Below are 15,727 nucleotides of genomic sequence, written 5' to 3'. Positions count from 1 at the left end.
CTGAGCAGTTCATCGAATCACCAAGGTTGGAAAAAACTTCCAAGATCATTCAGTCCAACTGTCCACCTACCACCAATATTTCCCACTGAACCTTGTCCCTTAGTACAACATCTAAATGTTTCTTGAACACCTCCAGGGATGCTGACTCCACCACCTCCCTGGGCAGCCCATTCCAGCACCTGACCACTCATGATCAGTTGATGATTCTAGTAAAGTTTTATATGGATGTTGTCTCAGTTAATCTGTTTAAGATGTTACCTCTGCTGCATGTGAGAAGGATTGTGGAGCTCTTCTGTGCCCATGTTTTATATCAATGTTCTGATTATTAACACTGGTACAGACGGAATGTTTTGTGCAGTGCTTTTGATAAAGAATATTTATTGTTAGCTTTTGCTTTGTTAGAGGAAGGACAAGTTCAGGTTTTTTTTAACATACAGTACAGCTTTATCCAAAATTTTAGCAGTGCTGCTAAAGACATGAGGTTTAGGTTTTGTGTGATCTTAGGGGCGTGTGACTTTTCTGGTGAGTTTTCATGGTGCTCAGTATCATCCAGTAGGTGTGATTGCTCATCTCTGCCTGAGACCAAATAAGAAAAAGATCTTAGAGATTATTCCTACTGTTATCTGTCTGATAGCAGTCTGTCTGATTTCACTTGTTGGATGTTGCTTCTAAGTGTGCTTTAACTTACATTGCCTATTTAACTTATATTGCTGTTTTTTGGGTGCATTGAGGTCCTGGTGGTGTGGATAAATTAAGCTGAATTGTGACAATCCTGAAAAACAGGATTTTTTTTTTAACTACTTAGCTCACTGCAGGATGAGACTTCCAACTCCTGTAATAGATTTTTGAATGACTAATATGTTGTAACTTCAAACTTAATCTACCAATTGAGTTTGTAATTGAACAGATGACATTTAGACATTATATGCAGTGGTATCATTAGCATACTTAGGCTGTAATCAGAGCTTATTTTGTGTTTTTAATTCAGTGCTCTAGTAGAAAATTAAGTTGAGTAAAAACTAGAATTTTCATCACTTCCAAATGCAGATAATTTTAGTAGTTACCTTGATCCTACTTTTTGTAATTGTGGGAATGATTTCCCAACTGCATTTTAATCAGTGCAGGCTTTACTGCCTTCTCACTCTGCTTTTTTTTTTTTTTTTTTTTCCCTAGTGAGTAAAGGCTGCTGGGTCTGCCTTCTTAATGTTCCATTGATTTAGATCAAGGACAAAGCTTTCAAAGAAGAAAAAGCGTGATAAGTAAACCATCTGTATTCTACTTACATATCTACCATTTGATTTTCTGAGACATGTTAAGGTGGCAGTTTTGAAATGATACTGGTCGCTTATGTGAAAGTTGCTTATTATTTGTCCCACAGATCCTAAAAAACACAATTTGCATTTTCATAGAATCATAGAGTTGGAAGGGACCTCTGAAGGCCATCTACTCCAACTCACCTGCAGTGAACAGGGACACCACAGCTAGATCAGGTTGCCCAGGGCCTGATCCAGCCTCGCCTTGAAAGTCTCCAGGTATGGGGCCTCAACCACATCACTGGGCAACCAGTTCCAGTGCCTCAGCACCCTCACTGTGAAAGATCTTTTTTTTTTGTATCTAACCTAAATTGACCTCCTTGAACTTTTCCATGTTAATTATCAGAAAACTTACACAGGGAATATTTTTTGCGCTGATACTGTTGCTTGCTGACTTTTTATACTGAAAATGAAAACAGATTTTCACTAGGCTCATTTGTTCTTTTTCTAAGTGTAAGTGGCTTTCACTTTTTCACGCAATTTTTTCAGAGTTGAAAAAATTATTTTTAAACAGAAATTTAAGAAAATTGAACTAAGAGCTCATAAGCTCACAATACAGATTAGATGTGGGCAAAGTGACTGCGAAAACATTACAGCAAACATTTTTCTGTTGTGTGGCTTGAAGTGTTCTTTTATTTGCAATGTGACTAGATACAGAAAAATAGTCTTTGAATCTCAGTGTTGTGTTTAAGGGCTGCTTTGTTGTAATATTCATCATACTTTATTCATGGAAAGCTGTGTTCCATGTGGTTCAGGAACTTGGCTTTCAGCTATGCAGTTTGTATAGGTAGTGCCATTATTTATCACATGACCTTGCAATATCAATGTAGGCTCTCATGACTTCAGGGCTTAATTATTGTAATTCCCTTTACAGTGGATTAGTGATGAGGCTAATCTGCTGCTTGCAGCTTGTTCAGACTGCTGTGGTGTATTTATTTGTGGATTTCAGCTACCCTCATCACATTCAGCTTGCTTTGCATCAGCTGCTTACTACATGGTGTAATGTTTAGATTAGCTTTAGGTATAAAGGTCTGAATGTTTGTGCCTTGGTTATATTTAAAGGTTATGCTTTTTTTTTTTTTCCTCTTTTAAACTGAACTAATATTTCAGGTTTCACTGCAGGACATCTGAAAGGATTTAGTCTGTGGATTGAATCTTCCGAATGTCTGTGTTTATGTGTTTATACCAAGTGGGTTTAAACTGTCATTAAAATTGAAAGAGAATAGTGTGACCCAGGTGACCAGCCAGTAAGTTGCTAAGAAATAAATGGCTGATGAGAAGCACTAGGATATTATTGACATCTCCATAGGGCTAACCGATATAACACAATCTTTGAGATACCTTGTTCTTCAGGACTGGCACTTGGAGGTCAGGGTGAGCTATTCTGGAACATATTAAGTGACACTGTGTTAAACAATTGAATCAAGCCCTAGGTATTTACTTTGAAGTAAGATGAATTATTGTCCTGGCTCCATTGCCTTCCCATCAGGTCTCTATTAGTTTGAATGGGAGACACAGTCTCATATGCCAGCATCTTCATTTAGATGTCCAGTTTTGGATGTAAATACTACCTGTCTTTCATCCATGTGATTTTGAATACAGTTCCAAACCTTGACTTATTATTGACTATATGTTCTAATGAAGTTTTATCCCTTTTATATCCCTGGGTTGCTGGATTTTAGTAGTTTCAGGACTTTTGAACCATTTCAAAGCTTGGAATGTTTTGTTTTGTTTTAAATGCAAATGCTATTTTATGGTACTGAACTCAGTTTTACAGCAATGTTGTTGCTTGTATTTTGCTTCATGGAACTCAAAATAACGTGTGTTGATCTTCCATAACTTAAAGAAAAAAGGCATATTTACATGGCATATTTTGCGGATTTATAGGAAAAGATTTATATGTTTAAATATGTTTTAGTTGTGTAAATTAGGTAGAGATGATGTGCTGAGAATGAGATCTGCTCATTTGCATTTTGGAGTGTGTCTGTCTTTGGCAGGTGTCTGAGAATGGGTGAGCATTTCTCTGCTGTCACTGGTTTGGTAAAGTCTGTTCTGACTTTTGAGAATTCTTTGTTTTCATAACTTGGAAATCTGTGAGAGCTTCAGATGCTCATAGTTTTATTAGCCCTTCTTTTCCCTTAGTATGCTGTGAATAGCTCAAGTGTAGAATATTGTTACAAAGGTTGGCTTTGAGCTGAAATACACTTAAAACCTTTGAAAGCTTTTCTTATTGGTTAAGTATATGAAATCCAAACAGAAGAAAACAGTTGTAGGTCTAGTATGCCTGCAGTGTTTGCTACCAAGCTACTGGTATTTACTTGATAATAATTCTAGCCCGTTGTGTTAAAGACATGAAATAATGTACCCTACCTAATATGTAGCAGGCACTTTTCACAATAACTGTTGAACAAGAGAGAAATGACTTCCAAGCCCTGCACCTTGCAGTGCTTTAGCCCCAGAGATGTGAGCACTGCGTGCGATTGGGATGTCTGAGGGATTTGTTGGCACCACGGGAAGCACCAGGACATCCCACACAGTCTCTTGAGCCCTTAGCTTCCCCTCTTTCCAAACCATGTCGCACACCTGCAGGATGGGTGAAATCTTTCTGCGTTTCGCCAGTGCCTGGGAGAAGCTCTGAAGCACGGTTTTGACATAAGTATCTACTGGAGCAGAGAATGGACAAAATACAAGTGGATCACTCAAAAACATTTGTTAATGAAACTTTTTAAAAATAGTGGTGATTCACTTTTGTTATTAATTCTGCTGTGAATATCATATTTACTTGTGTACACTAAGAGTGCAGGGAAAAGGGAAAAAATTACTATCACGTGTATAGACCTGAAGTGATGACATCCTGTTGCATTTTGATGCAACTTAATGCAATCTTTCTTTTAATCTGGCTATCTGGAAATTCTTTTGTTTTGTTTTGGTCTAGTTTCTTTGAGTTTCTGTGTAGCTCTTCCATCCTCACGGGCTGGCGTGGTAGGAATGGGTAAGAGAATAATTCAGGTTTAACTTAAGTACGAAGCGTAATGCAGTTGTTTTGTATGTTCTGTTTTATCTGTCTGTTATTGGTTATTTTATTAAATTACATTCTGCAGAAAATAGAGCTTTTGTTTAAGCCTGTGAAGGGAATAACGTGAAATGAAAAATCTTTTTTGTGTTAGATACAATGATATGAAGACACAGCCTTCTGAGACAGTGCATCTCGCAGTGGTTGCCTGTGGTGAAAGACTGGAGGAGACTGTTACTATGTTGAGATCAGCCATTATTTTCAGCATCAAACCTCTCCAGTTTCATATTTTTGCTGAGGATCAATTACATGAGAGCTTCAAAGACATAGTAAGTACCCCAAACATTTATTTAATAATTGTACAATTGGAGTAATACTTAAACATTTCTCAGCTACCTGGGTGGTAGTTGAATGTACTGGCAGAAATAAAGAAATCTGAGGTAATGTGCAAGTCTTTCCTAGGACAGGGATTTTTAAGTTTGTTTTTTTTTTTAAGCTTTTAAAAAATGCCAGTTTATGATATTGAGGCTTTTCATAGAGACAGACCCAAACTTCATGATTTGTAACCTTGAATTTGTTAAATAGAAATCTGATGTTCTGACCACAAACCAGTTTTATCATGTGAGCTTGAATGCAGTTACAAGAATAAATCTGTCCTTTTTTATCCCTGTGTTTACTTTCTGAGTCAGCTTTATTTTGTCTAAGCAAAAGGAAACCTCATTTTGTGAAAATGGATGTGGTTACATCTAATTTTAGCAGCTTCCAGTTTATGGATATAGCACTGGCTGGAGTGACAGTATTAGAAGCTGACTGGTATATACCTTTGGAGAGTTTTACTATTTTTGTGCTCAAAATGTCATACTTTAGGTAATTGTGGCAAAGTTAGATAAGCTTATTTTAAATTGGGAAAGACTTCATTGATGGTTTTCCTGTGGAAATTGGTTAAGGGGAGAAAATGTCTGGATTTACTTCCTGTAAATACCGATAGATTTTACTTGCTCTTATGTATGTGATCTGATATGATGTGTTTTCTTCATTGTGTCCTGCAGGTGCCACTTTTTGCTTAAGTATTTTGAGTAGCTGACAGATTTTTGCAGTTCAGGAAACGTTTCTGCTTTGGAAAAGACATGTTGCAGTTGTGTTCAGTGATTAATTTAAATAAGATATGATTCCACTTAAGATTGAACTCGTGTAATTTTTTGTGATCTTTTCATCTAGCTTGATGACTTCCCATATGAAGGAAAAGTTAATTACACATTGTATCCAATAACATTTCCATCAGAGGGTGCGAAGGAATGGAAGAAGTTGTTTAAACCATGTGCTTCACAAAGGCTATTCTTGCCAGTAAGTTTATTGTGTTACGAGACAAGACAGAAGCATCAAGCATGTTGCTAATCTTATTACTGCTTAGTTTTAAATCAAGAACCGCTACTCCTAGAAGTCACTTTAGCATCCTAAAAAACCTCTAAGTTTACTGGTAATACATCCTGAAATACGATTCCCTTTCTCAGTTGCTGCATAATGTAATTATATTCCTGGTGCTTATTGTAGGTTGCTTATGTCACCCTTTCAGAGATAAGGATTTAATCAAGCATCTCATTTATTTGTTAAGTTTCCTGCTTGCGTGGGTCTAAGAGGAGTGAAACAAGAAATAGCCTCTTGTTACCAGTGTTTTCTGTGGCCTTTTATTTGCTAATCTAAGACTTCAGTAATCATACTTCATGCCAGATGAGTTGTAGCAGTGGCAGCCATCTCCCAAAAACTGTCACTTGTGGGATTTCCTTACACTTGCCTCATTGTTTGGTTAGTTGCATATCAAAGCAAGGGAAAGGGCAGAAGTTAGGAGGTTCTGTTATTGCAGTGTTTTACTTGGCCTACAGCCCTCTCCCAAGGAGACCCAGGATATAAAATACAAACGTTGTCATTGTTCCGTTGTGTTATTGTTGTACCTCAAACCTCTGTTTCAGTCTGCAGAAATTCTCAGAAAGAGAAGAGGAAATAAATTTTTTTTTGCTTACAAACTGACAGTCTAAGGTGAATTTATTTGTGTCAAAAATATATTAAAAGTACAAATTGCCATATTTTGTTTTATTAAGAGAAGCTGAATTAGTTAAGTTCGGTTTTAAACTTCTTTTTCCTCACAGTTAATCCTCAAAGACGTGGATTCGCTGTTGTATGTTGATACTGACATACTGTTTTTGAGACCCGTTGATGATATTTGGGCTTTTCTGAGAAAGTTCAACTCCACACAAATTGCTGCAATGGCACCAGAACATGAAGAGCCTCGTATTGGCTGGTATAATCGCTTTGCTCGGCATCCCTATTATGGAGCGACTGGAATAAACTCTGGAGTCATGTTAATGAATATGACACGTATCAGAAGAAAGTATTTCAAGGTATGTATATTGTGTTTATTGCAGATTGTTTTCGTACATCTTCTAATTCCAATCCTGTTTCTAATTCATCTGGGACAGTATTTTTCATCCCAGATTCACCTGGGACAAATATTTTTCTCGTAACTGGAATGGTGATCTAAAATAAGCTGTATTTAAAGCTTACAAATTACAAGACTTACGAGTAAGTCTGCTTGATTGTTTTAATTTTTTTTCTGGAATATCATGTGACAGGATACAATCTGTTGCTTTAAATTATGTTTGTCAGTAGATAGTTTCCTGTTTTTCTTCAGTTCAAAGTTTTCAGAAAACACTTTATGTGTATTATTAACTAACTTTAAGAATGTGTGTATGTAGTAATATGACCAGGAGGTGGTGCTAAAACATTTAGAAAGTTATTTTAACTGTACCCTTTATAAATTTTGATCTTTGAAAGCTTAACCAGCTGATAATCAGCTTAAGTACCTTTGATTTACTTTGCATTCTTAGTTTCTGTAGAAAAATAACTATGTCGTGTAAATACTTAGTAAAGCAATATGTCCAGTACAAGAAGTAGTTGTTGCTTCACAGATTTTTTTTCCTGTGTACTTGACATATACAAAAACAGTGTTGCATAATTATGCTACTGTCTTACTTTATACTTAAAAACAAAAAACAAACAACAACAAAAAAAAAAACACACAACAAACCACACAAGAAACTGAAAACAACCACGGAAATAAAACTGCATGAAAATGGGAAGAAGTCTGATTAGGGAAAACAGTCATGCAGTCAAAAACTAGGGGAAGTACACCTTAAGAGTGACAACATACATTTAGAATCATTTTAGAATCAATTGTTAAAGTTGGAGAAGACCTCTAAGACCGTCTAGTCAGTGGTTGCCCAGCCATTTGGCTAGCTTGGGCCACACTGAGTAAAGAGAAATTGTCTTGGGCTGCATATACATGTCACTCCAAAAGTAATGCCTCCTATTTATTTCCACAGGAGCTGCAACAGATACAGTAAGTACAATAACTCTGCTTGATAGAGCAAATTCTCAGCAACAGAGCAGTATTTTTTAACGCAGTTACCACCATTAGGTATGCATTTTCACCAGCAATGAGCAAGAGGCTGCATACCATGCTCATCAAAACCTGCACCAGTGGAAGAGACCCACTGTACTGTCACCACTGCTAAAATGCACCACTGTGCTCACATTCGCTGTTTGGTCTCCATAAATGTTCAGCAAGTGTTAATGAATGTCAATGGACACAGGTTTGGGGGTTTTTTTTGTTTGTTTTTTTGGGTTTTTTTGTTTTTTTTTTTCATGGAGGAATTACATGACACACCTTTGTTTCATATGCACTTCCATGTCACACACCATTTGGTCAGATTGCTCCTCTGCTGCCATCTGTCTCATGGCAACAAAATGTAATGGGATGTTGGCAGGAAGGTTCAACCTTTACGGCTGCAACACCAATATCTGCCTGTGATGTTGTGGGCCAACAGAATAGAATATGAGGCATTACTTTTGGAGCAACTGTTGTAAAATATATAGAGCTACAAAAACATAAAACTGCTGCAATATTTGACCTTGTTTTTGTGAAACTAATGCATCACCTTCTGATTTGATGGCAGTGGTTGCAATTCTTATTGAGTTCCCAAAGTGCTCATCGGAGATCTTTTATGAAGTTTTACTTTTCCTGTACTTCATCCTTGAAAACATTTGTTCATAAATGTATGTACTGCCAAAAAGTGGTGACATGAGTAAGATGTGTCTGTGAACAGAAGGATATTTTTTTGTTAACAGAGGTCTTGTAAAAGTCTAGTAAAGAGACATGATCAAATTTTTGAGTTGAATATCTGATTGCAACTCTGTACATTCAGTCTGAAAATTTGCAGATTTATGTCGACTGAAAATAGTGTTGCAAGCATAAACTGATGATTTTTTTTTTTTGTGACCTTGAAGCTTATTCTCAAATTCCTTTATCAAAACTGAAAGCACAGCTGCTTGGTTTTTTTTTTGCTGTTCACAGGACTGTGTTTAGCCAATGTATCAAAATGTAGACAATTATTTGCCATCACTTGAGTTAGCACTGCACTGTGCCTCCCTGTGCCCTGATTTCAGCCCAGACAGTGCTGATATCACACGAGTATTTGAGTGTTATGAGTGATGGGTGTGCACCTGGCCACTCAGTGGGGAAGAGCCACCACTGAGGGTGGGCCACATTAGGAGCTGTGCCAGGCTGAGTGTGGTCCACGGGCTGCAGGTTGGACATGCCTGCTTTAGTCCAACCATTCACCTATCATCAGTGCTGCCCACTAAATCATTTTCCTTAGTACCACATCTACACATTTCTTGAACACTCCAGGTATAATGACTCAACGACCTCCCTGGGCAGCCCGTTCCAGTGCCTGACTACTCTTCAGGAGCTTTTCCTCATATCCAGCCTGAACCTCCCCTGGCACAACTTGAGGCTATTCCCTCTCATCCTATTGCTAGTTAAAGGTGCTGTCAGAAGTGGATTTGAACCCATGTCTCCATTAGGAGACCAGAACATGCAACTGACACAGGAAGGTGTGGAACACCTTCAGTCTGGCACCTAAAGCCACTCAGACATCCTGATGCTGCACATTTGCTATAGTTGTTACTTTTTTCCCCATCTCCAATTTAAGAAATACTTAGCTTCCATTGTAAAGTGCTTTTAATGCCTTTTGGTTTTGAAAATATGGAGAATATAAGAAAAATAAAGAACTGTTTAGTTCAAGTATAAAGTTAACAGTAGTGTAATATGTAGCTGTAACATAGCTTTAACTTTCCTGTGCTGTAACTCTAGCTACTGTACCTCTTGCTTGATACAGAAGTAAAAGGAAAAAGGTGTTTTCTATACTTTTTCAGTATGCAACTTTTAACGTGGTTGCTGAGAACTTGTTTCTTGCATTAAATCTTTTATATTCCATTTCTTTGTCTTTTTTCCCCCTGCTTTTCTCACTTTTTTTTTTTTTTTTTTTTTTTTTTGAGTCTGATTGTCTTGAGCAAGAAACAGATCTAATTCTTGAATGCATGATGTAACATACACAGATCTTATGGCTCAGCAGGAGTATTTTGATATGCCTTCCTTGATTTAGAATGTTGTCTGTATCATTCAGATTCTTATATAAAAAATGAATATCTGTTGATATTCATTCCAGGTGTTTTACCTCTGTTGTACATGCCTGATAAGTTTAATATTTGCTATTTGTTCAAGCTGTGAATTTGTAGGGATAGCTACTCTCTCCAAAGTGGCTAATTTGCTAAGACTTTACTTCAGATCTAACTGCTGATGGCCAACTTACGTATCAGTGGATATTTTTTGGTACTGGAAGGCTTAAAATTGTTTCAGGAGGAACGTTGCCTCATGATTTCTAACCTATGCTGCTGACTTAGTGCTTCCTCCTGTTGAGCACACTGGAGAGGTGTCTTGTGGTATCAGACTTGGTGTAGGCATGCTCAGCCCAGCGGGAATGGTTTGAAGATATCTAGAGAGAGAGCTGCATCTGAAACTTAAGTATTACAGTGCTCAGTCATTTTCCTTTCTTGTCAATGGCAGTGAAGCCTGGGGAACATCTCAGCAAGAAATGAGTTTCTCTTTTAGAGTATTGATGATTGAGATCTTTGCATAGAGAGCATTCAGATCTGGGACCATTAAGCTTATGCTCCCCTACTATGTACAGTGTGGTGCAGCAAGCTTGTGGAGTATCACAGAGCCTTGAGATGCAGAGGCTTTCTTACAGACACTGCTGTTGTCAGTGCCTTATAGAAGATCTGTTTTCATCTTCAGGAACCTTGAATGTCTTATAAGGAGAATTGCGTGGTCTGAAAAATAGTAGGCTGTGCAGCAAAACTTGGAAAAGGATTTAGTGGAGTTGAGACTATACACGGTAGGCCTGAGTGTATGGCTTCACTTGATACTGATAGCAAAGGATCTTCTAGTCTTGAACCTTTAGAAGAGAGGAAAGCTAAATTCAGGGGTAAGGTCTGTACTAATACTCCTGGCCAGCAGCAACAACATATGCAACTGTAAGGTGTTGCATTTGGAGTGAGGCAATCCTAGATATGAGCACAGACTGGGAGAACTCTGTGAGAGCAGCCCTGCGGAGAAAGACTTATGGGGTCTGGTGGATGAAAAACTGGACATGAGCCAACAGTGTGTGCTTGCACCTCAGAGAGCAAACTGACAGGACAACATTGAAAGAGGAGTGGCCAGCATGGAGAGGGAGATGATTGTCCCACTCCACTCTGCCCTTGTGAGGCTCTATCTGGCATATAGTATGCAGGCCAGGGGCCCCCAGCACAAGAAAAACATGGAGCTGTTGGGGTGAGTCCAGAGGTGGGCCACGAAGATGATGAGAGAGCTGGAGCACCTCTCCTGTAAGAGAAAGGTTGGGGGAGCTGGGCTTGTTCTGCCTGGAGAAGGCTTTGGGAAGACCTCATTGTGGCCTTCCATTACTTAAAAGGAGTTTGTGAATGGAAGGCAGGCCAACTTTTTTGCATAGTCAGATAGCAGTAGAACAAGGGGAACAGTTCTAAAGAAGAGAGATTTAGGTTAGATGCTAGGGGGAATTTTTTTTTCACAGAGGGTGGTGAGGCTCCAGGACAGATTTCCAGGAGAAGCCCTGGAGGCATTCAAGGCCAGGGTGGATGGTGCCCTGGGAAGCCTGAGCTGATGGTTGATAACCTTGCCTTGGACAGGAGGTTAGAAGCAGTGATTGTGAAGGTTCCTTCCAATCCATGCCATTCTAGGATTTCTTGCTTTTGAACCTTACAAGTACCAACCCATGTCATGTCTCATTTCTTACCTACTCTAGTTAGGTAACATCAGAACTAGAAAACGCTAGGATGGTCAGAATTTGTTTATATTCATTCAGGAGAGTCAACAAAGACCTTAAGTAGACATAATATTTTGGAAGTTTTATGTCTTCAAAAATCTGCCTTAGACTTTTTTCACATCTGAAGAGAGGAAGTTCTGGGTCAGGATATCCCTCCAATATGATAGGTTTGAATATGTGGCTTCCTTCTTTATTGTAGTTTCTTTGGACTAAAATTGAAGACTTTGTTGCTTGAGACCTTGCTTGATTTGTGAAAGTTATAAGGAACCAGAAGAGAACAATAAAAAAAGAACTGGACACATTAGCCAGTGGTGCTAGAAGATTTTCTGCTAGGTAAAATCTCACCTAGGTAGCAAAGATGTAGCTTAATGTCTCAGTCCAGAATTAAGCCATCTTTTATTTACATAGTTATCTTAGTTATTCTAAACTCAGTCTTCTTAGAACTCTCTATTCATTTTAGACAAGCATCCTAGCTACTTGCCTGTGGTGTCTAATAGTTCCTAGTTCTACTATCTTATTTCTTTTCTGTGTGTTTTATGAGACTGTGTGCATGCATACAGTAAAAATAAATGCACTGCTTATATGCATGTGCATACACGTGAATGTAGTGTGATTCTTTTTACATTGCATAACCAAAGATAAGGCTCAAACTGGTAAAGAAATTTTATATGGACAGTGCCTGCCTGTCATTTTCTTTGCAAAGCAGAAGTTGAGAATGGGAATGTAAAATATGCAAGAATATTTAGGAGGTGGAAGAGTTAATATTATGTGACTTTTTATATTTATATATACGTAGTGGATTTGTATATGTTTGGTGAATGTAATCTCTTTTGGGCAGATTGTCCAACTCTGAGATGAATAGTTAGCACTGCACTGTGTGATAAAATGTTGAAATGGCAGAGCTCAAAGGGTTGTGGTAAATGGGTTTTCATCTGGCTGTCGGGTGTTCACCAGTGGTGTTCTCCAAGATCAGTTTTGTTCAACGTTTTTATCAGTGATCTGGATGCAGAAATGGAATACATTCATAGCAAGTATGCTAATAATACTGAATAGGGAGGTGCTGTTGATTTACTAGAGGGATGGAATGATCATCGAAAGTCCCTTGCAATGGAACCATTCTATAGACATAGACACTTTTAAACTGGAAGGGACGTAGCAAATAACACAGCAATGTGGTACTTTAACAGAAAGTCCTAGACAAGTGAGGCTGCATGAAAAGAGAACAGTGGTCTTTTTCAAATACGTAAGGAAACTTAGGCATTGCTATACTTAATGTTATACATAATGCTTGAGACATCACCCATAGAAAGGAACAAACATACAAAATCAAACAAGCCTCAAGCAAAGTAACTCTAGGTAGTGAATAGAAAGGCAAGGTTCATGGGTATGCTTTAAACAAACAGCAGGGAATTTATAAAACCTAAAATTTATAAAACACAATTTCTGTGACCATTCTATATGGCTTAAGTAGTTCTGAGAAACACAGTAAGCTCTTTTCAGTAGGTTTTTGCTTCTTTTCTTGATTGCTTTGTCCTAACCTTTGTTGTTTGTTGGACCCTTCCATGAACCAATTAAGTTTGATAGAGAAAAGAATTCCTTCTGCTGATTTGGTGAAGTAAATCAGGTCACTAATAATAATAATAAAACCTCAAGGGTTAAGCACTGTGCTGTTTGAGGCAAGAACAGGACGGAGTCATGTAACCAGCATGAGAACTTCCTCTCATATGACATTAATGAAATTATAAATTGGTCAGTGATTTGTGGATCTGCAGCTTTGGTTTCTTTAGATAATACTGTATGATTTGAGTATGTTTCCTCAACTGTATGTTCTCCTAGAAGTATTAAGAGGAAGTTAAATACGAGATTGCTGCCGACTGAGTATGACAGCTTTACTGACATCAGCTTTAACTAGACAGAAATACTCTGGGAGCCTTTCTAAATCATCCATGACCAAGTTGATGAAAGCAAAGCATCTAATTCCAAAATACTCAAAAGAACATCTTAGTGTTCTTTGGTATATTTTGTTCATAAGTACCACAGAATCACAGAATGTTCTGAGTTGGAAAGGACCCACAAGGATCATGGAGTCCCAGTTTGTGGCTCCACACAGGACATTCAAAATTTATATTCGTTTTGTTCCATTCCAAGAAGCTGAGATCTGGGAGGTTTATAGAACCTGTCTGTAACAGCTTGATGGCATTTTAAAATACCACAGAATTTTTTCTATGCTGCTTCTTAAATCTCTTTAACCTCCTTGGTAATTTTTTGGATATTGGAAACGTAGTTTATATTTTAGAGTTTTTTAGTGATAATGATGGTTACTTCTTTCACATTCACCTGAGTAACTTTTGAAAAGTAATTCTGTCGATTTGGATTGAACTCAAGGATTCTGTTTCTCACTCTGACCTCACTACAAGTAGAGTTTTGCAGAATGACGTTATAAAATTCAAGAAATTCAAGCAATTTTTCTTACACAGTGATTCCTACACTGGCTTCACTGTACATCAGTGCTAATAAATTAATATATAACTTCTTTATTTATGCAAAGGTTATTGAAATATTAGAATTTCCACTTCCTAAATTTAATAGCACTATTTGTCAAGTACTATTGCTTCTGGACATCTGGCAATGTGATGTATGCTGTTACCTGCCTATTATCTCCTTGGGATATACTCTGTATTTCAGTATTATTAAATAACCATGCAAGTTAAATGAAAATTATATGAATTAATTGTTTTGACAATTTAAAGTAATATATTTATGGGTTGCTCTAAATCTTTTAAAAATTATTTTTTAGTTCTTTATACTCTCTTGCTATGATTAACATAATAACAGAATCAAATTAGCTCACCATTCCTGATTCTTAGCATGGAGTGCAAGTTTAAACCTTTGATCAATATTTTGTGGATGGCAGAATCCAAGTGAGGCAGTAATCTTTATACATTGTGCTTCAGTCTAATTTGCTTTTTGGAAGGTTTAGGCTGTATCTTCTTCTGTTTAATCACATTGCACAGAGCCTAATTATTATTCTTGCTAGAGAAGAATTCTCTTGTGCATTTCTTATGCCTGATCCTGTCAAATACTTGGAAGCAGCCATAGTCATAAATTTTTAAGGCCAGAAGGGACCATGGTATCATTCCGTTTGGCTTCTTACATAATATAAACTATAGATCTTTTTTTTTATTAATTTCTGTCTGAAAATTGATTGTATTTCGTCTTTTTTTAAAAAAAAAATCTTCCATTCCAAAAGCTTTCCATATTTGATGGCTGACTTGATTTGAAGAAAAACTAAAAACAGAACTTTTGCTGTATGTGCTTTCTAGTTTCTTAGAAGGAAGCTTGTAGGGGAAAGCCGTTGATGCTGTAGTTCTAAAACTGAATATCGTACCCCGGGTAATCTTTTCTGCTCTGTAACATGGTGTTTTTGTATACAAATCCCAAACAATGCTGAAGTTCAATTTTTTAAAAAATTCTCAACTTGGTTAATAAGAATCAAGAGGCTAATCCTATACTTGCTCCAGAATTTTCTATCTTTAGGATGTCTTGTTATTGCATCCTCTCTCTCTCTGAACTAAAATAGAAGGCACACAGTGAGCAACCTTGTTCTGTTCTAGTTGAGCTTAAATGTGATATAAAGATAAGAAAATAGCTTTAAAATACATATGACTTGTTATGTTGCATGTAATAACCTCTTTTTGATAGTGTAGAGTTCAGCACAGGCCAGCTTACTCCAAACAGCATCTCCTCAACCAAGCCTTAGAAGAACCTCTCTTTATCCTCTGAACTGTAATTAATCAATAATTTGAGAAATAAGTAACAGGTGTTGGTTTAGTCATGCTGTATTTTGCTAATGGAAAGTTGTGCCTTTGCTGTGGAAGTAAAAAAAAATAAATAAATAGATTCAACTCAAGGAAAGTTCAAGAATGTGTTTTTATGCCTTACTTTACAGCTAATCCTTCTATCTGTGTGTGTTTGGGAATATTAAATAATTAATTTTATATTGATCCATTTTGAAATTTTTAAAGTTAACTATAAAATCTATGTATGCTCTCAGTTTTTTGATGAAGAACAAGAAATTGCTTGAAGTGTGGAAGTTTCAGCAGTGCCAACGTACTTGGCACACATTGATTGAAATCTGGTTTTGTATCGAATTTTACTGC

At 37.2% G+C, this 15,727-nt stretch overlaps 1 protein-coding gene across 2 annotated transcripts in view; it reads left to right on the top strand.

Moving 5' to 3' along the window:
- GXYLT1 (glucoside xylosyltransferase 1) overlaps positions 1–15,727 on the top strand; it is a 38,936-nt gene that overhangs the window by 12,282 nt on the left and 10,927 nt on the right. For both annotated transcript variants that reach the window (XM_031589580.2, XM_031589579.2), the window contains 3 exons: positions 4,481–4,655; positions 5,545–5,670; positions 6,471–6,722. In XM_031589580.2, coding sequence (XP_031445440.1) covers positions 4,481–4,655; positions 5,545–5,670; positions 6,471–6,722 — 553 coding nt within the window. The remainder of the gene's footprint in view (positions 1–4,480; positions 4,656–5,544; positions 5,671–6,470; positions 6,723–15,727) is intronic.

The sequence above is a fragment of the Phasianus colchicus genome, chromosome 1 (assembly GCF_987193195.1).
Source record: "Phasianus colchicus chromosome 1, bPhaCol1.hap1.1, whole genome shotgun sequence".
Taxonomy (NCBI): Eukaryota; Metazoa; Chordata; class Aves; order Galliformes; family Phasianidae; genus Phasianus; species Phasianus colchicus.
Note: the sequence above shows the minus strand (reverse complement) of the source record. Positions and strands in the feature narration are given on the sequence as shown.